Source organism: Peromyscus californicus, unplaced genomic scaffold (genome assembly GCF_007827085.1).
Source record: "Peromyscus californicus insignis strain IS unplaced genomic scaffold, ASM782708v3 Scaffold_16__1_contigs__length_79575227, whole genome shotgun sequence".
Classification (NCBI taxonomy): Eukaryota; Metazoa; Chordata; class Mammalia; order Rodentia; family Cricetidae; genus Peromyscus; species Peromyscus californicus.
In genome coordinates, this window is record NW_026294458.1 from 77,831,771 (window position 1) to 77,855,941 (window position 24,171).

Below are 24,171 nucleotides of genomic sequence, written 5' to 3' on the forward strand. Positions count from 1 at the left end.
TACCCCTCTCCTGTCAGACCCTTTGTGTGGTACCCTGGTAGCTGGAACAAGGTACTTCTCTTGAATTCTTTGCCCCTTAGCATCTCACAGGAATACATTCTGTTTGTCTTGCTGCCTCCCTGTAAAAACCTTCCCACTAGCTCTTCCTTATCTCCTACACAAAGGAAACAAAACCTCTTCAGGGACTGAGAGCCTGCACCCTCAGATGTGGTGGACTTCTCCTCTCACAAGCCCAACTGCAAAACACCAAAGTCTAAATGTAGAGATGCTAGCACTAAGATGCTAATCCCATAATAGTCTCTGGACACAGCCATTTCAACACAACAACTAAAGGCCAAGGAACTGGTAAGGAGGAAACTTTGAAACCTTGTGGGTCTTCTATCAGTCGGACCTGTTAGCAACAGCTTTTGTTGGAAATGTTCTTGGCAAGAAAAGGTCATGTTAGGTGCTGAGGTTACAAGTACAGTCATGAAAATAAAACAGTAGCTGAGGAAGTTGGGGAGAGTGCGGGGGAGGGGTTTGGCAGGGTGCTACAGCCCTGAGAAGCCCCGCCCAGCTAGCTTATCCATCTGCTACCACACTGGTGTGAGTCAACACAGGTCATCAATAAGACACTTCATGGTTGGTATGAAGAGTCTCAGGCAATTCACAGCCTTCTATATGGAACATGGAAGGACTGCCACTGGATACCTCAAAAACAATGTCCCCAAAGTCCAGGCCATTGGGATTTATGGTGAAAGAATCAAAATGTCCATTTGATTCTTTAGTGACAGACACCCCAAGTGCAATGCAACATGGTCCTTTCTGTTGAATTTCTCAACATACTGGGTATTATTCTATCTTTGTGGTGGGCTTCCACTTTAGCTTCCCACTCTCTTCTCATTTGGGACTCACCCCTACCTCCTTCACACTGATTTAGGATTTGTCCGAAGCCCTGTTTTGGCATGTGTGACCTGTTAGATGCTGAGGCATGCACATCTCAGTAGTACTCAGAGTTGCCTTTATCTATGAGAAGCATCAGCAAAGGTTAGCTACAAAATCAAAATGCAATTGACTTAGGAAGAATGTTTTGATGATACTGACAGATGACATCTGAATTTCTGGGCCCTGGGATCTTTAATGGAAAGACAGTTAAAATGTGCAGATGGGCTGAATGGGACTTCAAGTTGGCAAAGTGAGAGGAAATTGATAGTAATAAGTGTGAGTGAGGGGCACATGCCAGGAGACTTCTGGAAAGAGAAGATGGACCAGACAGCATCATGCCCAGCTGTGCTAATAGGATCAGGGTCAAGTTAAGCACTTACAGATGAGATCAAGGTCTCCTGAGTATGGAATCAAGGCCTCTGGGTACCATGGGTGTGTTTGGGGGGCTGTCCTAAGGCTTACTACTGGAATGTAACTCTGAAGGCTATGTAGATGTGACACTACTCCACACTGTCTTGATACTGAAATAAAAATACTCTGTGGGTGCCCCGTCAAACAATGGCTTGGTGGAAGACCTGATAAGTAGGAGGTACAGAATGTTTTCTTCCCAGAGTTACTTATTTGAAATTCTTTGCACTCATACTGCAGAGTAAGGGCTGCTGGCCAGAAAGTGTAAAGAGCTTCCTCACCCAGAACCACACAGAGTCAGACCCTAGAGAAATGGAATCTATTCACCATGGGTCTCTAGCCTGTGTCCTACATCTTCTGCTGTGTTTTCCTTACAGTTAAACTCTAATTCAGGAAAGGGTGTACTTTCTGCATCACTACACTCTGCCTATCCCATAAGCCCCTATCTCTGCTTCCAGGCAACATCCTTTTCATTTCCAGAGCAAATCTCAAAGCTTTTTTTTTTTTGCTAAAGCCGTAATTGGTGGCTTTACCAGAACCACTGAAAATCAAACAGAGCAGGCTTGAAAATCCCATGAGAAATTAATTTTCTTTGTCTGGCAATATCTAGGATTTAGGGGACTTGTAAGTGGGCTGCTTGCACTCCATTTCTGATTGTGTGTGATTGAATGCTTTGGGTCCCACCCCCCAACAGGGCTCCAAAGTCTTGCAGAGGCCACATCAGGCACTGAATCATAGCTAGCAGAGCAGGCTCCTAGGGAACATGTCTTCCCTCTGAGAGTGGCCTCTGGCTGACCTCTCTTCAGGGGACACACAGTATACCCAGGCACCTGGACCTACCTCTCAGCCTCTTCAGCCTCTGTTCCCGCCGTCTCCTCCGCACAACCAGTAGAAGCACAAAGAGCAGCAGGACGCCGATCAGGATGCAGGAGATGGTCACTAGGATCTTGAGCCCTTCGTTGGTGGTCAGCCCTTCTTCGCTTTGGACAACTGACTTAATGAGTGGAGGGATTGTACCTGAAAGCAGGGCCACGATGTTAGATGACTATTAATGGCGACAGCATGGTGGAGTTTTTAGGGATGACGGGTTACAGAAAAAAACCGCGCGGTGTGATTGATCCAAGGGTGTCTGTGTGATGAGGAAATGAGAGGAACTTTTCCATAAGTCTCTGGATTGACAAGCTCACTCATCTTCCCTTGGCCCAAACTCCTCCACTCTAGCACATCTTTGTAAAGGACTGTGTTTTGTACAGCACTGTAGGATGCCACCCCCTGACAGTAGGATGCCTGGGCTCTGGCTCACAAAAGCCACATTAATTCACCTGAAATCCAATGCCCCCTTGGCTGTCAGGCATTGTGCTCTTGCTAAAGGCTGTGTGAAAAAGTGCCTATGAAGGGAAGAACAATAGGTTTGTCAACTGGAGGGAAGAGCCCCGGGGGGAGGATGTGAGGTACTCCAGCCTAAAGAAGGGCATACCTTTTATCTTTTGATTATTCTCTTGATCTCAATCCTACTTTCAAAATTCCCAGTTTAGGGCAGAAGAGCAAAGGGCAACCTTTCAAACGGGGTCCCTCTGGGTTGCTGACAGGGCATTGTTACACTGCTCTACAAAATTCAGATTATTTAGAACCAAAAGAAAAAGCAGACACAAAGTGAACTCTGGGCTGTCTTAAGATGCTTTCCACCCCGAGGCTGAGCTTGGGTGCAGAGATCTAAACAGACATCTGTGTTTTATGGGGCACACGTCTTGCCATCCTCCATTATATAAGGCGCTCCATTCTCACTGCCTTTTCCATGTAAACCAGAAAGCCAAGGCTTTAGGAAAAAAAAAAGTCATTTCTCCAAGAGCAAAAATGATCTTATCTTGCATTTAGTAATTGGAGCAGTGAAAATACAACCGTTGGCCCTCTCTGATCTCCGCTGGAGTCCAGCAGAGTTCTTCCAATTTCACAGCATCTCTGGCAGCAGACCCAATCTTGCAAATAACCAGACACCAAGAAAGAGACACAGAAGAGGCACCTGTGAGGCTGGTCTGCGCACAGGACACTGCAAGGACATGCAGAAAGCTTTGGAAAAGGAAAACAGAGGAGACTCAGATAAAGAGGTGGAGAAGTTGTGGATCGGACTGATATGAATATCAGGTTAATTTCTATTTCAAGTTTGTTTTTCCTAAAATGAGAACAGTATCTTCAGGCATATGTGACAAAAGAGATACTAAAGGTACACAGCCACGGTACCAATTCAGAGATGTCTACTGTCTCTTTCAAGACAGTGTAAAACTATGTATTTCTTTGTGCCATTAAATTATTTCAGAAAAATATAATGTTCCTTACATGTACTTTTCTAATAGGATCTTGAGTGAAGTGAGAACGTTATACGTGTCCCAGTAGCTGAATATTTAAAGTCTGAAGACTATTTGTGCCAGAACTTGTAATGACATCATCAGATGTGAGCATGCCATCCACGTGTGGATTTCAGCAAGCTCTCTGGCATCTGCCCATGTGGGAGCATAGCCGTGGGCTAGAGTGGAGGTGTCCAAAGTGACAAGAATACTAACTTCATAACTGGGTATTTGCTTCGGGGAAGCCTTAAATGCTAAGCACTTCATAAAAGCCATGGTCTTGGCACTTCCGTGTGTAAGAACAGAGAATTAAGCCCCATTGGGAAAAGAACCTTAGACATGAATGTTGCTCTGCCTATGCATGACCCTTGGGACAAGGACTTCTCTAAATAAAGACACACAGAGAACAGAAGGAGGCAATGTAAGAGGGGCCTGGGCCTTTGAAGGGGAGGACAGCTGTCCAAAAGCACAATGGCTGACCCTGTGCCAGATTCCAGGGCTACCATAGACCACTGGGTAGAGCCCCAACACCAGAAGAGTTTCTCTCTTGGGTCCTTCCTGCAACAGCAAGAGGAATTTGGTTCTATCTGAGAAGGGCTTTAGAAGCAATGATTGCAGGCAGGAGGTAGACACAAGCAGGATTAACACAGTGTCCAGAGAGGAAAGAACAACTCAGGACCTACTGGGACCACAGTCCATTCTGAGTTGTGGAAGGGACAGAAGGCTGATAGGGGAGCTGGTCCCCAGCTCCAAACAGCCTGATGAATCACCACTGGTGATCAGAACCTATCACTGCTATTCAACAAGTGAGGGTCACCCGTGAGGCTACAGAATCATCATGGAATGCTGCAAGCAAGGCCTCCCAGAAGACCCGTTAACTAACCCTAGAGATGCTGCCTCAGCTCACTGAGATGAGTGCTGTTCAAGTATCAGTAAGAGACCTCCCCCCAATATTAGAGAAAGGGTCAGAACTTAAATCATTTGGTTTGGGGCAGCAAAAGGTAAAGAGACTCGTTTTTTAGAATGTGCCACATGTGTGTGCACAGCCCCGCTGTGACCCCATTCAACATTCTATTCCCCTCAGTGCCTCTGCTGCTTCTGCTCAGACTAACCTAACTTCCTTTGCCATGGAAAACTGTTGTGCACATGCATTTTAAGGGTGTAATGAGAGCAAACAGAAAGTTGTTGTGTGGATTGGGATGGGTGGGGGAGGGGTGGGAGACAACAAAAGCAGTGTTAGCTCTCAGTCATTTGCAAAGCAACAGAACCATGAGGCAGAGTCCTTCAGAGAAGCCAGCTCCTGCACTAAGACTCCCAAGGGAGTTCATGTTGGTCCTCAGTCCCTTTTTAATGGACACACAGTGATGGTCGCCTGTTCACAATGGACTAGGAAGCCCACAGAGAGGGGGCTGAACGGCCCAAACCCTAATGGGCTTTGGGGGCACTGCTCACTCTGTGATAATGACCAGTGTCTCCTAGGAGAGGGAATAGCAAACATGTGCCCATCCCCGAGCCACAAACAGGGAAGCCAGGACGCCTGGAGCTTACTGCCGTCGTAGTTCAGCGTGGCGAAGTTGGCTTGCTTCTCGGCGCAGCCGGCACTGTTACACACTCGCATCTGCAGCTCATACCACGTGGCTTCTTGCAGGTCGTACAGGATGTAGGACTTGGAGAGGGAGGTCCTCTGAGCCGTGGTCCAGACTGTGGTCCCGAAGGGTCTGTACTCCAGAGTGAAGGAGGTGATGGGGCAGCCTCCGTCATTCCAGCCAATCAGATTCAGCCTCACCCGGGTGGTGTTGATGCTGGCGAAGAGCTCCTGCTCCTTGGAAAACTGGGGTTCTGTGGGAGACACAGGCAGTGTTACTTGTGGGTAAATGGGTGACCACATTGTGTTCTGGTGTTTGCCCTGGGCTACTGTCTCAGTATAGCCTTGCTCTGGTGAAGGCCAGATCACCAGTCATTCTTAGCAGGAACAAAACCTTGGGAACCAACAAGTTGTCCCAACCACAAGGACCTGAGCCTGAGTGAAGGTTGAATGGATACAAGCTATTTTTTACACAGTGCAGAGTTCTCTGAAGAACAGCTCTACTTTCTTATGTGGAATCCTTCAGTGGTTCACACTGCAGCATGCAGAGCTGAGTAATTTCCCTTTTCATGTAGATACCGAGTGGAGATTTGGGAGAAGACAGAGTGGGATTTGGGGGGTATTAACAGCTCTCCTCTACAGTCCAAACACTTAGTTCAGGGGCCTCTGACATAGCAGGCATCATTCTACACAGACCAACCCCGAATCCTTATCCTGTTATCCAAGACTCAGGAGCTAGATCCAAATACGGCCTCTCTCCAGCCATCTGGGCTTCCTCCCCTTGTAGGAAAGGAGCTCATCAGATCTTTCTTCTCCTTGCTACACAGATAAGGAGCCATGCCTCCCCTTCTTTCCACCATCTCCAGCTGTACCCTTGACCTCTGGGAGCCGCTTCCCTGGGCTTCATCTCCTTGAACTTCTACTTATTTCAGATAAAATCCCAATTCACTTCGAAGTGCTAACCTATTAGCTTAGTCATTTTCAGCCTGAAAATCTTTGAGGATGGGTGCCCCAGCCTGGGCACTCTTGTTGAGACTTTTCCTAGGGCATTCCTCTTTGAACTGCAAATGAAAAAATGAGGTAGGGGACCAAAACATTCTGGAAGGTTCTGTGGTCTCTCTCATCACTCTGTCACTCTTCCAGTCTCATTTCAGGAACGAGAAAATTCAAGTACATAAAAACAACTATTAAGTATTTGCTGAGTCTTTCGTGATTCTCCCCCTTCGTGCTGGGAGACAAGAAATAGAGATATGGCAGGCAGGCAGGCAGGCAGGCAGGCAGGCATCTCACCTTTTCCCAGAGTTTTCGCTTCTATGATTTCACTTATGCGCCCCGGTCCCACTCCATTTTGGGCAGTAAGAGTGAACTTATACCAGGTCCCACACTTCAGGTTTTCCAAGCGGTAGGAGCGCTCACTGGGGCTGATGGGGAAACTGCCCCACTGCTCACTGTTGTCCTCGGAATACTGCAGGATGTAGCCTACAGGAATCAGGAAATGTCCTAGTGAGCATTCTCTGAAGGGAATAGGACGAGTTCTCCAAGTCTGGGTGTTTTTAGAAGAGAATAATTCTAGCTCTTCCTGATTCCAGGAAGTTTCCCCCACGTGGGGAGACGTGCTGGGGTGAACTGATTAGTGAGTCACTTTGGCCACACAAGACATTATAACTATGGTAACATTACCATGCTTCTTTCCATGTCCACTTAACACCATGTTGGACAGTATGGGATGAGTACTAAGCTGTCAAATATCTGTCTCTCAGGGCACATGTCTAAATCTTTGGGTACAGGCTGAAAGGGGCTATGTTGACAATGGGGACGGAGTGGGAGTAGGAGCCTTCACGATTGCCTCCTTTCTACATATTACTGGGAGGACAGTTGCAGTCACAGGGGATATTGGCTCCAAGCCCTGCAGTCATCCCAACATTTCTATAGCAACCTGGCTTCTCCTCAGGGTGAATGGTTCACTTGAAAATTCATTTCTCATCTCTGCCTATAACCACTCTCTTCATGGTGTCTACTACCACTGACCACTGTCCATACCAGATGGTGCCCTAAGCACCTTGCTTATGTCACCCCACACAATGCCACAAACTGTGCTCTGATCCCACAGTGCCAGTGCTGGTGACAACTGAGCATGGAGGGAGATGCAAACTACCTCAACAGGGGGCCTTGTACCCGCTCCTTGCCCTGGTGTCCTTGAAACTGTTTCTTATGTTCTTTATCACTGATATCTGCAGTTATGTTTCTGAGGTCAGATGTGTCCTCTCTGCTCTGCCCCTTGGCACCTAGACTGTCATAATTTGACTTGTGCACGTTGTCAGGGCCTTAGGGGACTAATATCTTTTCTCTCTCCCTGGGGACTTCCTCTTTTAACACAGAACACTTCTCATCTGACACACTGCAGAAGCTCCATGCCCAAACCAGTGCCATTCAGACTCCCCAAGTCCCTCCCTGGAGTATCGTTCACCACTGCTTCTGTCTCCTGTTGTTATCAGTATCTTCCATACGTATCTCACCCGCCTGTTCTCTCTGGCTTCCTGGATCTCTTTGCCCACTGTTGTGTTCCTAACCTGAGCTCCCCCAAGATAAGCCATCTCTGTAGAAGATCTGCTCTCAGCCTCCACTCCAGCTCGCTTGTATCTTGGGAACTGTGCTTTGCTCTCATTTCCTACCACTGAGGCCACCTCTACACCTAAGCAATTTGGCTGCCTGATTTCTGTTCCCTAATGCTGCTGGATTCTGTGACAACAACATCCATCAGTGCAGGTGTCCAATTTATGATGCCCTCCAAAGCCAGTGGCTTTGGGGACCACAGTTTTTCAGGGATGTTCTGAAATTTCCTGGGACACTTGACTTGGAAATTCTTCATCAATCAAATTAGCTTCATTTCCAAGACCTTCTATGCTGGCAGCTACCCAGGTCTCTCTCAAACTATGATGCTAACAAAATTCAAACTGTTTGGAATCTAGATCCTGGATTCGCTGAGTCCATTTGTTTTCGCTAAGAATTTTCTCTCTCCTCTTTGTGAGGCCATTGGTAGCATTTGAGCCTAGTTGCCTTGACTGGCATCCACACTTCACCCACTTGTCACAGACTTTGGTGCCCTGTGGCCCTCTTCCCTCCCAGCTGCCCAGCATCACTTCTGATTGTTGTAGTAATTTGACCACCACAGTTTGTGCTGTGGGGTGCCTGCAGCTGGGTCCTGGCGGCTTCTTGGCAGCAGTGATTTTATTCCTCTGCTAATGAGTCCCTGTGCCTTGCACATGGCAGCCGTTTCAAAGCTGTCCCACGCTCCTCAAACCCACAGGCACAGCCTCACCCCTAATCATCAGCTATTTTTATAGAGTAACCTCACCTTTTTATTTCTGACAGAAATAAAAGAAAGAGTCTCCCTTCAGCCAGCGCCCAACAACTGGCTCTAGAAGACAGCCACATCCTGGCGAGTGGCACTTGTGATTTCTGGGGAGTGTGACTATTCTCAGGGAGGCTGCTGTGCTGAGAATTAAGCTGAAGGAGCTGGGATGCCATGGCCCCAGACGACAGGAGCTGGCTGGGTGCCCCATGGCTCCACCCTGCCATTTCTGAGTCTTTGCAGTTGTCTGCCCTCCCTTGAGCCTAAGCCCCGTCCTCTTGCGTGACCTCTATTGTGCCCTGGCACTCATTCTCTGAATGAAAGACCTTTCCATGTCTATGGATCACTAGATTGTGCCCCAACTCCACTCATGGCAGAACAACCAGGGCGTCTTTCTGCTTCAATGCCAGCCTCCCTCAGACCTCGCTGCAGCTCACAATTCCAAGCCTTCTGGCAAACAGGTTGTTTCCAACCTGAACGACCCACACCTTTAATTACATGCGAGGATAGTAACTGGGTGAGTTGAAGGAACGATGTAGAGCTGACAAAATCTGGGAGAAAATAAACTAACACCTAACAGTTATTTGATGAGGATATCTACACTTATTACAACTTAACGACTTTCTTACATGATTCCGGACAGCTGGAAAGGAGAAATGACCACAGGTTACTAAAATTGGAAACTAACAAGAACAGCGTGGCTTCTAGTGGAGAAAACTAGGTGGCCCTCATTGTTTCCTTTAGTTGTTAATAGTTCACTATTAATTATATTAACTATCGGTTTGCAGACACCACAAAAACAGTCGTAAGCTTCAGAAGCATGCATAGATAATGGGGAAATTAACTTTCTGAAGTACTTGGGGAATAAACTATCACACAACAGTTATTGATGAAGATGTGTCACGTTTTGGCCAGTGTGATTTGGATGGCTCATCTCGTTACCTCTGATGGAGCTACCCCCGTTGTCTCCAGGGAGCCAGGAGAGGGTGATGGAGGAAGAGGTTGTTTTGGATACAGTGAGCCGAGGCTGATCTGGTGGAACTAGAGAGGAAACAGTTTGTAGAAAACAAGAATTAGTTTTTCACATCTTCAGTCCTCTGTAACAGTCATTTACCAAATCATTTGTAACAGCCATTGATTAAATATGTGTTTTAGGTTGCCAAAATAGGCAATTCATTTCTGTCAAACTGTCTGTTCCGTTGATATCCCAGCCTGAAAAGACAGAACGCAGTGGATCTGTTATTTAAGGAAAAGCCAACCACAGTTCTACCCCGACTTCCTTCATTTCCTCACCATCCCTTGGATTCCTGAGTTGTTCATTATGGACTGAAATCTTTAAATTTACTGAGGACACAGGCACTAATTTACTCTGAATTTCATCCAGGAAATTAATTGGAAATGATAGACACACTTACTTAGCTGCTCTGCTTTTCCCAAGAAAAAGAAAGGGGAGATTCATTTAGTAGGAAGAATAATTATAAAAACTTCCATGCTTCAAGGCACAGTGCGCACGCGCGCACATACACACACACACACACACACACACACACACACACACACCCATCCACACAAAAACGCACACACACACAAAAGCAAGCACACACACACATATATATATATGCACACACATGCACATATATAAGCATATACACAATCACATGCACATGAGTACACACACATGCACATACATGCATATGTACACACACAAACAAGCACATATACACACATACATATAGGCAGACACATGTAAACACAGATATATACATGTGCACACACAAGCATACACACACTCATACACATGCACAAAGAGCCCTGAAAACCAAAGCTGAGATGTGACAGCGGTTGTGGCAATGTGTACCCAACCATATGCAAGGCTTGAAGGACATACACTGCTAAACAGTGGCCTTAATTCAATTCTGGACAAAACACTAAATCAATTCACAATCAGATCATCCCAGACTTAGAGGCACTCACATAAAACATCCTCTCTTCCTGTGAGGAAAGCCTGAGATGTTGACCAAAGGCCTGAAATACTGACCCATCTTCTTAGAAAAATAATTTAATGGTAGCTTCATCAATCCCCTAGAACTATCCTGACTTCAATTAACTCAAAATTCAAGATAGATTTCCCAGTACTCCTAGAACATAAGGTCCCCCACCAGCTTGTCCTACCCAGGAGAGTACTGAGGGTATTTTCACTTGCTGTGCTCTGTTAACATGACTGTATCTGAATCCAAAGAAGCACACACTTTAATTTTCCTCTGATAAAATACCCATACTGCAACTAAATCTGAACCCAATCAATAGCCATGTGGGCTTTGCACACTGATTTAATATCACATTATTTGAAGGTGGCTGTGTATATTTTGTTTATGACAACAAATTACTAAATACCTACATCAAATACAAAGTCTAACAATGAGCTTAGAGTTTCAATCAGTGCCTCTATGAAGAGCTGAAACTCTAAGCCTCTTGTTATACTACTTAACTTTGTAGCTGGTGCAAGATATTTCATTGTTTATTGACTTAATTAGCAGGCATAAATGATCACACTCAGAGACTTACTTTCCATAAATTCTGTACTGGTTACACATGTGTGAGTTGAAATTATCAAGAAGAACTTTTTTTCAGAGATGTTCACATATAGAAATAAGAGACTAGGCACTTTATATGTAAGAAAAAAAAACAATATATGGCTTTTGATTTGTTCAGTTTATATTTTCCAAAATGAACATGGTATTTACAAAACGAAAATAGCAACGGGCTGTTTTTGAGTTGGCTCAGTTTTGCTATCTGCATGTAAGGCACTTGTAGTAAAAGATCACTCAAGAGCGCCCCCCTTTTTACCTTGTACTTGCAAATTTAAAATGATCTCATCGGATCCCCAGTTGTTATTGGCGACACAGCTATAATAGCCTGAGTCCTCTGCCTTCACCGTGCGAATGATGAAGCTTCCGTTGCTGAAGATGCTCCTACGGCCGTCAATCGTCACCAGGCTGGGTGTCCCGTTACTACCTCACAGGAAGAAAAATGCACAGATTAAAGAAATTACAACCCACATTAGCTGAGGTTGGCAAGAAACATTAAGCCTTCTCTGGAGCAAACACTAAATTGCAACCTCAATTATTTTTGCATTATGAAATAACTATGCTGTGATTATGTGACAAACTACTGACTAGTAGACATTAAAAAAAAAAAAAACCTATCATGCAGAAGAAGAGCTGTGTCCATTGCCAAGAATCTAGCTCCACTAGTGTTCGAGTGCTCACGACTATTGTCACACTTACATGTCTCTCTTCCCTCTACTACTCAGGCTTTGGAGACTTTCTCACTGTGGCAATTGTGAGAAGATCTCTTGTTGGCAGAAGGGCCAGCTTGACCAAATCATGCATGGAAACTAAATTTTGTGATCTCTTATAGACTTAAAATCACTTTCAGATTACAGTTCTTAATGAACGTGACATACAACAACCTGGCATCTCAAGGGAGCACAAACCTGACTCTCCTGTGAAGAGTCCTTTGTCATCACAACCACGGGCCAAGGTGGCAGATTGTCCAGTTGACTGGGGTTACTCCCAGGTAAGGCAGAGTGCCAGCTTGACCCAGGGAGCTTATGAATTTGCTTTGGATTAACCAACTTAAAATGCAATGAGAAAATTGCTCACGGGACCCAATCCATTATTTCAATCATTTACGCTTGTAAGTGCTTTTGTTTGAAAATAGGCACCCTTCTGAATCTGTTATTTTAAATCTCCATGCCTATCAGTGATTGTTCAGCCTCTATTTATATCTTAATTTCTCCCCCTGCATAGAGATAAAGCATGTTTAAGAGACACGTGGACAGAACTCATTGCATGCTCTTTCCCATCTATCTTGCTTTATTATTATAGTAATCACTATTGAGTATGGAGAACCAGCTTTTCTGTTAGTCAAGTCCTAGTGTGCTTCATTTCTTTTTCTTGGGACAAGGTCTTGATATGTGACCCAGCAGGCTGGCCTCAAACTGGCAATGTTCCTGCCTTAGCCTCTCAAGAGCTGGAACTACATGGGACTGTGTTCCATCTCTTATTTTGCTTTAATTATGTGTGTATGTGGAGAGAGGGGTGCATAAGTGTATTACCCATGGAGAAAAGAGGCTTTTGGATCCCCCTGGAGCTGGAGTGACAGGCAGTTATGAGGCACTGGATATGGGTGCTGGGAACCAAACTCAGATCCCCTGAAAGGTCAGTACTGAGCCATCTCTCCAACCCCTCTATTTCTTAAAATTTCTTCTTGTGGCACGTGCCTTAGGTTGTACTGTCCTTATCTCTGAAGACGAGAGAGCTGGTAAAGCTCCTGATGACCTGAGCACCTTGTCTCCATGCCCTGGTAATATAGAGCAACTCCGCCCTGATACTTGGTTATTCTGGCTCCTCTCCTCACAAGTGTTTTCACGGATTTCAGGGTCTGGATTGGTAGAGGACTGATACATACAGTTGATCAAAACCACATGCTCCTAAGCAATTTCTCCTGATGGAGTTGCAATGCTTCAGGGTCAGTACTGGCTGCTATTTCTACCTCATTTCAGCAGAGTGCTAGTTTTCTTCAGCTTCCATTAATATGCATGAGGTGGGGGTTGGCGGGTAGCCCAGTAGGCGGAGAGCTTGCCTAGCAGGCAGGAGGCTCTGGATTTGATGCTTTGCATTGAATATAGTGGGCATGGTGGCACATGCCTATAATCTTAACACTAGGGAAATAGAGGCAGAAGGTCAGACATTCAAGGTCATCCTTGATTATAGAGTTTTGGGCTAGCTTGGACTACAAGAAACTGTGTGTGTGTGCGTGAGTGTGTGTGTAGTGTGTACACAGAGTAAAAGCCCACTAGATTTAGTACAAGGCTGCCCGACATATTGGCTAAGGGCTCACTGAAAAGCATACATCGGGTTACTGGTTACCTGTCTTTCATCCATTTTACTGCAGGTGAAGGGTCTCCAACAGCTTTACAAGGCAAGACAATGTCCTTCATCCATGGAGTGGTCACTGTCCCACTGAAGGTGAGGATCCGAGCAGGAGCTACAATACAAAAGAGCAGACTATCTGCACAGAGCCAAGGTGACCTTCCCAACAGAGCAGCCCCCCCACGCTGAGTCAATTAACACTGCAGCTGTTGGTGCTAGTCTCCGGTATCCGCCTTATAAGGGGTTTTCCATGTAAGGACATGCTCACGGATGAGAGTCTCCACTGCAGTATCTTTTTCTTCTACTAACCAAAATATAAGCAATATATTAAACACTCAGAGTTTCATAAGCCAGGCAGCTCTAAGCTGTGTTTTCTATGAGCTCGATTATTTTTTCAGAGCACTTTATGAAGCGATTTGTCTCAGCCCCCAAAACTGCACGTTAAAATATACTTTTAATATCTGAGAGAATAGAAAACATAAAGTCCAACGGCCAGAAGAAGTAAATCTGGACCATCACTATCTACCAGCTGTTTGATTCTTTGTCTGCTTCCCCACACAGCTTGATCTTTAACTCACGCATGCTGTGGAATGTTCTGTATGGCAAATGTGTTGCTAATTAGTTAATAAATAAAACACTGATTGGCCATTGGCTAGGCAGGAAGTGTAGGCGGGACAAGGAGGAGAATAAAGCTGGGAAGTGGAAGGCTGAGTCAGAGAGACACTGCCAGCCGCCATGATGAGAAACAGCATGTGAAGATGCCAGTAAGCCACAAGCCACGTGGCAAGGTATAGATTAATGGAGATGGATTAATTTAAGCTGTAAGAACAGTTAGCAAGAAGCCTGCCACGGCCATACAGTTTGTAAGCAAAATAAGTCTCTGTGTTTACTTGGTTGGGTTTGAAAGGCTGTGGGACTGGCAGGTGACAGAGATTTATCCTGACTGTGGGCCAGGCAGGAAAACTCCAGCTACAAATGGCGTCCAACGTGGTGGCAAGAGTTTCCACCTAAAACCTGAGAAAAAAGATTCTAAAACGGAGCTAAAAACAGTTCCTAATTGTCTCTCTCAAATGAGTGGCAGCTGCTTGTTTGAGCCACTTGTGGGTTTCTGGTGTGCGTGCTCGACCTGCAGTATGGCGGGAATGAGGCCTCTGCAAGTGGCACATTAAGCTGCATGGTGGATTTAGACTTTGCTAGTACAAAATAAAGAAAAGAGGTTTCTGGGTTACATGCTGCTTGGCTAAAAGCATAGACCCATGATAGCTCCCAGAGCTGGCGGTAAACCATGGCCATGTTGGGAAGCTGAGGTGGGTGGAGCCAGCAGCTACAGCTGCTGCAGTTTAAGGCAATAGATTCACAATAAGACAGATTCAGATGTAATAGTTTACAATATGTGTAAAATATACGTAGGCTTAAAAGAGACAAAAAAGGTGATATATAGAGTTATAGAAACAAATACATAGTTTTAAAAAATAAAGTCTTTAAAGAGACAGTAAAGGTAGTATAAAAAATAAGCCACGTAAAAATGGATATTACACAGAGAATCTGCATTGTCTTGTCTTTGGGACTTTTAACTGCAGAAAAACATTTGATTGTAAAAGCTGTTGAGTTATGCCAAAATGTATATTTTAAAGGTACCTTGACTTCAAAATTTGGATATAAGGATATGTTACTTTGGAAAGGAGACTCTGCTTTTGTTTCCACAGAAAGCCAGAGGCTATGGATTTGTTCCAGATTAAGACACATCAGGTTTGACCAGCCAAGACCCCCTGAAAGGTCTCCGATGACACCATGGCCCAGATGATCCAACATCCAGAATGGTTTGAAGGCAACTGGCTCAGACGATACAGCCTCATGGACTATTCCATAATCCTAAAATTTTCTTTGTTTCCCCATAAGATACAGCGCCCCCCTCCAGCAGGAAGTAGTAAGAGAAGCTACGCCCAAATTCCCAAATTGTATGTAATTTTACTTTGTTAAGGTTAAAACCTTCCTTTTGGAAAAAAAAAAGGGGGGGGGGGAAGTGCTGTGGAATGTTCTGTATGGCAAATGTGTTGCTGATTAGTCAATAAATAAAACACTGATTGGCCATTGGCTAGGCAGGAAGTGTAGGCGGGACAAGGAGGAGAATAAAGCTGGGAAGTGGAAGGCTGAGTCAGAGAGACACTGCCAGCCGCCATGATGAGAAACAGCATGTGAAGATGCCAGTAAGCCACGAGCCACGTGGCAAGGTATAGATTAATGGAGATGGATTAATTTAAGCTGTAAGAACAGTTAGCAAGAAGCCTGCCACGGCCATACAGTTTGTAAGCAAAATAAGTCTCTGTGTTTACTTGGTTGGGTTTGAAAGGCTGTGGGACTGGCAGGTGACAGAGATTTATCCTGACTGTGGGCCAGGCAGGAAAACTCCAGCTACACACGCACACACTAAGGAAAGGGGGCAGTTAAGGGTGGGCATGGGCTTGGGGCATGGTTCACCCAATGCCACTAGTTTCAGTGATTCTCAGGACTGGTAGATACCAAGGTTCTTCCAAGGAAAACAACTCCACGTGTGCCAGCCACCAGACACTACTTCCTGGTGCTCAAGCCCCGAGGCAGAGGCTGCTCTTCCTTACTTGAGTCAGCATGCTTGGGCATGCAGTGGAGGCTGGATTTGCAGGAAGGAGGGGCAGGTTCTCCTTGTAGGAGCTCAACCTGGCTAGATACTCAGACATGGAGATCACAAGTGCAAAGCCCCCAACTGACTCTGGATCCATACAAATGGGACCAGAGCTGCCAGGAGCCCTGCATGGTGTCTGGGCTTGGCTTGGGGACTTAATACTGGATGAAGGAGGGGAGGGCAGGGATCCCTGGAACCGAGTCTGGCACAGAGCACCGACTATTACAAACCACCCAATCCACTCCTGTTTCCATTGTCCTGAACACGGTGGGCAAACACCAGCTGGCTCAGAAGCTGGGCTTTGGGGATAAGGAACTTTTCTAGCCAGTCTGGACCGTGTGTGTGAAGCAACTCCTCATGGAGGCAAGAATGTCCTGGGGCTGCTTTTACCAATCAGCTTTGGTGGCTTTTGGCATTTTTCTTTTCCAGTCTCCCAGGACTGTCCTCTATATTTAGGAGAATGCCCTCAGGGGCTGAGTGGGGGCCTTTGAAGCTTTTAAATGGCCATTCACTTTATATCCAAACTCATGGTATAGAGAACCGTGTAGTCTTAAAGACGTAAGAAGAGAAACTGGAGGGGTATAAATGGCAGCTCTCTGTATGTACCCCACACTTCTGAGATCTGAAGCTGTTCTGAAAAATAAAGTATATCTTACAGACAAACAGACACACAATCATGAGCTTCCCTCCTTAAATCTCCTACAGTATCTTTGCATTTCACTCTGAGTGAGGTCTGAAATCCTGAATACAATCCCACTGTCCTAGCAGGACCAGATCCAGGCCTTTTTTCCTTCAGTCCTCGGAGAGTGCTGTTCCCTCTGGCGGCTCCACCCAGTTCCTCTACTGCGGCCTCTGGGTGCTGACTTTTAACTGCAGCCTCCTGACCCCAGTTGCTTCCTCTCGGCACATCACTTTTCTCTTTTCCAGCCATGGCCCTGACTCATGCCCGTGTCCCTCCACCACCTCTGTACCGCACTTGGTGCAGCTGGCCACTGACCATGGGTTTCATGATACTGCTTACAGACTATCTCCCACAAGACTGTGAACTCCCTGGGGGTGGGTGTGTCTGCTCTGCTCATCCTTAGAAGAAATTGCTCTGCACTAACCAACCCTGCTTCTTCTGGACACTCAGCCTGACTGCTTATTTCCCAGGCCTGCTTCGAAGACAGGTCTGGCCCAAGCCCCTCGCCAGAATTCTGTGCTGGGCTCTGCTGTTACTATGCCAAGCTGCCAAGATTTAAGAAGATTTGGTTCCACAGTCAAACCTCGGGAGCTGAATTCCTTGTATTTTGGGTAGTGCCTAATGTATAATGGACAGTTGAATATTTGTTTGTTCAGCGCTGCCAGGGATCAAGGGCGGGGTCTCACACATACCCACTGAGCAGTAAAATGGCATTCCAGTGATTTATGAAGTAACTTCAATATGATCTCTCCTGGTAGGTCCCACTCCTCAGGAGCCTGTTCTCAGTTGAGCCCTATCTGACTGTGGATTCTCACTTCTACCTCAGTCAGGCTGTCTGGAAACAGGAAGAGCCTGTGGGAATGCCTACCCATCCTATGTGCTTGGTTGTAGCTCCTCATTATCCCAAAGGGCAGACTTTATAGCTCATGTTCTCCCTGTATGCCACTGTTTTCTCAGTGTTTGAAGGTATGTGGACATTGTGGCCAAAGAGTACAATAAACAGGAACTCCAATTTTAATTGTCTTTTTTAATTGATGTTTTACCTGCCTGTATTTGTATTGAAACTTCCCTCATGGTTTTATGCTGCCCATTTCCCAATGACCACATCAACAAGCATGCTTCCAAGGACTTTTAGAGGTTAAAAAAAAAATCAGAAGTTTGGAATGTCTGGATTTTTCCTTTCTGGCTCCTTAGAAATGATTGAAACTATATTGCCAATCCAGAATCAAGAGGCATCGCCCGATTGGACTGGAATTATGATTCAGGGAGCAGGTTCACTGCGAAGGCTGATCTAGTCAGACTATGGAAGCACTCACTGACAGCAATCACCAGCTCGTACACTATGGCTGTGCCTGCTTTTGATGAACTGTCTACCGTCACAATGAGACAAGGTACCAGACGGACGCACAGGGATGCTCTGTACCCTGCTGACTCCAAATCTCATTCTTACTTAAGGTTTCTCTTGTGGTGTTCTACAAATGAACCATGGGGTGGTTTGTATGGGAAGTGTTGCTCATGGGCTCATGGGTTTGTGTGTTTGGTCCCCAGTTTGAGGTACTGTTTGGGGGGGGTGTTATGGAACCCTTGGCAGGTGGGGCCTCACTGAGGTAGTACACCATTGGGGATGGACTTTGGGGGTTCACAGCCTCACCCAACTTTCAGTTCACTCCTTCTGCTCCATGTTTGTGGTTGGAGATGTGACCTCTCAGCTTTCTGCCCTGGCTGTATACTGCTATGCCTCTCTGCCATGATAGTGCCTCTCTCTGGAACTGTAAACCAAAATAAACTCTTTCTTCCATAAGCCACTTGGTCATTGTGTTTTATCATAGCAATAGCGGCTAATTCAACACCTGATGATTTTCTTACATCTGTAACAGTTCAGATCCCATACACTGTGAAACAGGCATGTCTCTTTCATAAGTGCGAACCTGATTTAGATCAAAGAAGAACCTCCTTGGGAAAATGGCAGATCATGATTATCACCAATTCTTCCAAACATACATTTAGTAGTGAAGTCATCAGCCTTCGGTGCTGTGTTCACCACTAGGGAAGCCGCTTTCCCGATTGGCACACTGAGCCCAGGGCTGGCTGGCTGCAATGTGATGCCCACAAACTTCCTTTCAGATAAAGCAGGGGTGGGCGGAAAGGCCCTTCCTCTGTGGTTCACATACCTTTAGCCAGCGGCTCCACAGTGATGATCTCACTACTGTTGCCTCTTCCAGCTGAAGTCACTGCCACCACCCAGACACTGTACTGTCGATTCCGACTCAGGTTAGGAATTCTGTAGGAAAATGAGTCGGGGGAGGCTTCAAACTCGCTGATGACCTGTGGGAAGAGACAGAAATGTTCCCTTACTCACAGAAGCAAGTGGCACAATGGCTTCCTAAAAGAATGTTTAATAATATATTGCCTATCATACCAGGTGAAGCCTACACCACCAGGCACCCTCTGAAGGGCTGGATTTCAATGTGAACTGTAATTGGTATATGTAGGTGGCCCACAGACCACGTCCCCCTGCAGCACCTTTGATGAACACCTGCTTAAGGAGCAATAAGACCCTTTATTGTTTGGCACTGAAGAACACAGAACATGTGAAACAGTGTTTTCAAGGTTTTGCTCATTGGTTAATGGATGGCAGTGATCTCCCAGAGATGGCAACAAGGCTAACTTCAGCTGCAAGGGGTTTAATTTTGAGAGGGGCTTCAGGCTCCGGCACATGGGGGACACAAGAGGAGCCTGGCATCCTCACAAAGCTGAAGGGGCAGAATTGAACAACAGTTCACAGGACTAGAAATGGAAAAGTTGGACACAGAGGGGATTCCTGGGATACAAGAAGGTTTTATGTGGGTGTCTACTGAGCAGATCTGCACACACGTGGGTGGGGGAACTCCTCAGGACAGGGGAAGAGCCACCTGAAAGGCTCTGAGTCAGAACTTAGCACTCATAAGGGCTGGGAACGGTGCCTGCTCCCAACGCTGGTCCAACTCCTCAAGACTGGGAGCACTGGCTTAGGACTTAAGGGTTTTACCTCAAAAGTGAGGGATATTTAGCTTAAGATTCAACAGTAGTCTAGCCTGTTCTAACAGGACACACAATCAAGAATTGGAAAAATGAAATGATTACTAAGTAACAACCCCACCTCAGAGTGAAGGTCAAGAATATTTAAAATATCTACCCCTCAAATAGGTAGCTTTCCTAATGACATTCAATAAAAAACTTGCTCTAAATGAACAACATCAATACTATCACATAGGTGAGTATATAAATAAAATGTGTTATGCTCAATCCATGCAGAAAAGAATGGAGGACTGCTAAATGCAAGAAGTCAATTATAAATTATCACATGGATTTAACTGTCTTTTTATTAAATGTCCAGGACACTGCCCCTGACAATTCCTCAGCTTTGTGGGCAAAGAGAATAGGGGGTGATGGCTTTTCTTTTTAGGATGACAGGATCATTCTCAAGTTAGAAAAAGGAAGGGTCACGGGATGCAGTAAACACCTGATCTGCCTGCTTTGAAAGCACCTGATCTGCGCTGTGTAAATGACCTCTTGATAAAGCAAAAAAAGAAAAAGAAAAAACCCAAACAAGGAAACAAAATTTCTAGGAATTCCAAAAATGGAAATCATGAGTCATGAAGAAATAATTATATCTATCAAAATTGACCCATAATCGACAGAGAATGATTTTTGCAAAGTCAATAAAAGCAGTTCTATAATTATCTTACAGAAATATTATAAAATATTAGCAAAAACAAGTGTATAAAATAACAGCATGAACCAGCAACAGGAGGCTGTCAAGCGGGGCACCAGATCTGTGTTACTAAAGGAAGGAGAGAGGTGTTGTGAAATATTAAAGATGTGTTACATTTATTTATGCTGTGGAATATTTAATGATGCAAAGATTGTTGCATCCTTTTATGTTGCATTTGTTTAACTCTAAAAAGCTGTGTTACTTTGCCTGGTTGGTCTAATAAAGAGCTGAATGGTCAATAGCTAGACAGGAGAAGGATGGGCGGGGCTGCCAGGCAGAAAGAATAAATAGAAGACACAAGGGAGGGAGGGGCAAGAAAAGGAGGAGAGAGGGCACCAGGGGCCAGACACACAGCCATACAGCCATGCTGTGGGATGTTCTGTATGGCAAATGTGTTGCTAATTAGTCAATAAATAAAACACTGATTGGCCATTGGCTAGGCAGGAAGTGTAGGCGGGACAAGGAGAAGAATAAAGCTGGGAAGTGGAAGGCTGAGTCAGAGAGACCCTGCCTGCCGCCACGATGACAAACAGCATGTGAAGATGCCGGTAAGCCACAAGCCACGTGGCAAGGTATAGATTAATAGAAATGGATTAATTTAAGCTGTAAGAACAGTTAGCAAGAAGCCTGCCACAGCCATACAATTTGTAACCAATATAAGTCTCTGTGTTTACTTGGTCAGATCTGAGCGGCTGTGGGACTGGCAGGTGAGAGAGATTTGCCCTGACTGTGGGCCAGGCATAAAACTCAAACTACAAATGGCATCCAACGTGGTGGCAAGAGTTTCCACCTAAAAACTGAGGAAAAAGATTCTAAAACGGAGCTAAAAACAGCTTCCTAATTGTCTCTCTCAAATGAGCGGCAGCTGCCGGTTTGAGCTACTGGCGGGTTCCTGGCGTGCAAGCTCGACCTGCCGCCATATGGCGGGAATGAGGCCTCTGCAAGTGGCACATTAAGCTGCATGGTGGATTTAGACTTTGCTAGTACAAAACAAAAAAAAGAGGTTTCTGGGCTACATGCTGCTTGGATAAAAGCATAGAGACCCATGATAGCTCCCAGAGCTGGTGGTAAACGTAGCCATGTTGGGAAGCTGAGGTGGGCGGAGCCAGCAGTGACAGCTGCTGCAGTTTAAAGCAATAGATTCACAATAAGACAGATTCAGATGTAATAGTTTACAATGTATGTAAAATATACGTAGGCTTGAAAGAGACAAAAAAGGTGATATATACAGTTATAGAAACAAATACATAGTTTTAAAAAATAAAGTCTTTAAAGAGACAGTAAAATTAATATAAAAAATAAGCCACGTACAGATGAATATTACACAGAGAATCTGGATTGTGTTGTCTTTGGGATTTTTAACTGCAGAAAAATATTTGATTGCAAAGGAAGCTGAGTTAAACCAAAATGTATATTTTAAAGATATCTTGACTTCAAAATTTGGATATAAGGATATGTTGCTTTGGAAAAGAGTCTCTGCTTTTGTTTCCATAGAAAGCCAGAGGCTATGGATTTGTTCCAGATTAAGATACATCAGGTTTGACCAGCGAAGACCCCCTGAAAGGTCTCGGATGACACCATGGCCCAGATGATCCAACATCCAGAACGGTTTGAAGGCATCTGGCTCAGACGATATAGCCTCATGGACTATTCCATAATCCTAAAATTTTCTTTATTTCCCCATAAGATACAGCGCCCCCCTCCAGCAGGAAGTAGTAAGAGAAGCTACGCCCAAATTCCCAAATTATATGTAATTTTACTTTGTTAAGGTTAAAACCTTCCTTTTTGGAAAAAAAAAAGGGGGAGAAGTGCTGTGGGATGTTCTGTATGGCAAATGTGTTGCTAATTAGTCAATAAATAAAACACTGATTGGCCATTGGCTAGGCAGGAAGTGTAGGCAGGACAAGGAGGAGAATAAAGCTGGGAAGTGGAAGGCTGAGTCAGAGAGACCCTGCCTGCCGCCACGATGACAAACAGCATGTGAAGATGCCGGTAAGCCACGAGCCACGTGGCAAGGTATAGATTAATAGAAATGGATTAATTTAAGCTGTAAGAACAGTTAGCAAGAAGCCTGCCACAGCCATACAATTTGTAACCAATATAAGTCTCTGTGTTTACTCGGTTGGGTCTGAGCGGCTGTGGGACTGGCAGGTGAGAGAGATTTGCCCTGACTGTGGGCCAGGCATAAAACTCAAGCTACACAGCCAGTCACAGAGTAAGAAGGAAAGAAAGATATATAGAATAAAGATAGGTAAAAAGCCCAGAGGTAAAACGTAGTTAAAAAGAAATGGGATAATTTAAGTTAGAAAAGCTGGCTAGAAAGAAGCCAGGCTAAGGCCAGGCATTCAAAAGTAAGAATAAATCTCTGTGTATTTATGTGGGAGCTGGGTGGTGGGCCCCCAAAGAGCAAAGAGTAAAAGAAACAACCAACTCTAGAGGAGCTGTAGGGAGAAAAGTTGTGGAGAAGAAACATTGAAAATGTTCCAAACTTGAAAACCAGAGGCCTAAGAGTCCCAGTGAGCTTCGGCCAGAAAAAAATCAAGTCATATAAACAACAGCAAGGCAGATAGATCATAATCCAACCACACAAGACAGCAACCCAGAGCTTGTGTGGAGTAAAAAAAGAGGCTGACCACTGATGTCATTCCAAAGCCAATTTAAGGAAAAGGACTATAGGACAAGTCTTTAACTGAAGGGAAAAATAAAGTATACAATTTGACATTTTTTCAAAATTAAAAGTAAAACCTTCTCTGATATTTAAAAGACTAGATGACTCTCCAGGAGAGACACAGCCTGGGGGATGGTAAAGGGTCCTGCATACAGAAGGAAAAGTGCCCCCGTTCACACAAAACTGGAACCCTCAGATGCCTGGGCACATGTTAGCCTGCACAAGAACCCATGTGCATATCTGCTCTACACTGCTTGCCCCCGCAAACCCCATGACCTGTCTTCCAGATCAGGGAGATTTTAGCTTTATTCTTGGCAAATTTATGACAGAATTCGGAGGTTGTGTGCACGTGTTTACCTTGTGTAACGTTCCAAGATGAAGCAGGTGCCAAGTTAATTTTTCCAAGCTTAGTGATGTTCAAAGGAGGGGACGGAAACAAATGAGGGACTTATTTGGAAAACACATATTTCATTATTTAAACGATACCCTTGATAGTTAAAAATAATAGTTTAGTTGGGTTTATGACATGCATAAAAGTAAAACACATAATAATGGCTCAGTGGTGGGGAGTGGAAACAGAAAGCTGTTGGAGTTGCATTGGAAGTTTCCCTACTATGGATGAGGTGTATGATGTCACTTGAAAGCCGACTATGATAAAGCTGTGTGAGGCTAATCTCAAAGAAACCACTGAAATTTCAGCCTGAGGAGGGAAACAAAGCCAATGATGAGCCCGTGCAAAAATTAAATTGGAATTATAAGAACATTTAAGCCATTCGAAGAAGGCAAGAGCAAGGAAAGATAGCCGGACCAGACATTTAAAACCAAGTAACACAATAATCGCAGTGGTAAATACATTAAGA

General features: G+C 45.0%; 1 protein-coding gene across 3 annotated transcripts in view; it reads right to left on the reverse strand.

Annotated features, from left to right (window-relative positions):
• Dscam (DS cell adhesion molecule) overlaps nucleotides 1-24,171 on the reverse strand; it is a 611,935-nt gene that overhangs the window by 49,378 nt on the left and 538,386 nt on the right. For 2 of the 3 annotated variants that reach the window (XM_052741323.1, XM_052741322.1), the window contains 7 exons: nucleotides 19,061-19,214; nucleotides 13,546-13,663; nucleotides 11,459-11,622; nucleotides 9,554-9,652; nucleotides 6,550-6,738; nucleotides 5,223-5,513; nucleotides 2,173-2,349 (listed from right to left, as the gene is read on the reverse strand). In XM_052741323.1, the coding sequence (XP_052597283.1) occupies nucleotides 2,173-2,349; nucleotides 5,223-5,513; nucleotides 6,550-6,738; nucleotides 9,554-9,652; nucleotides 11,459-11,622; nucleotides 13,546-13,663; nucleotides 19,061-19,214 (1,192 nt within the window). Of the gene's footprint in view, nucleotides 1-2,172; nucleotides 2,350-5,222; nucleotides 5,514-6,549; nucleotides 6,739-9,553; nucleotides 9,653-11,458; nucleotides 11,627-13,545; nucleotides 13,664-19,060; nucleotides 19,215-24,171 lie in introns of those variants that run through there. The other variant, XM_052741324.1, reaches the window with a different exon arrangement.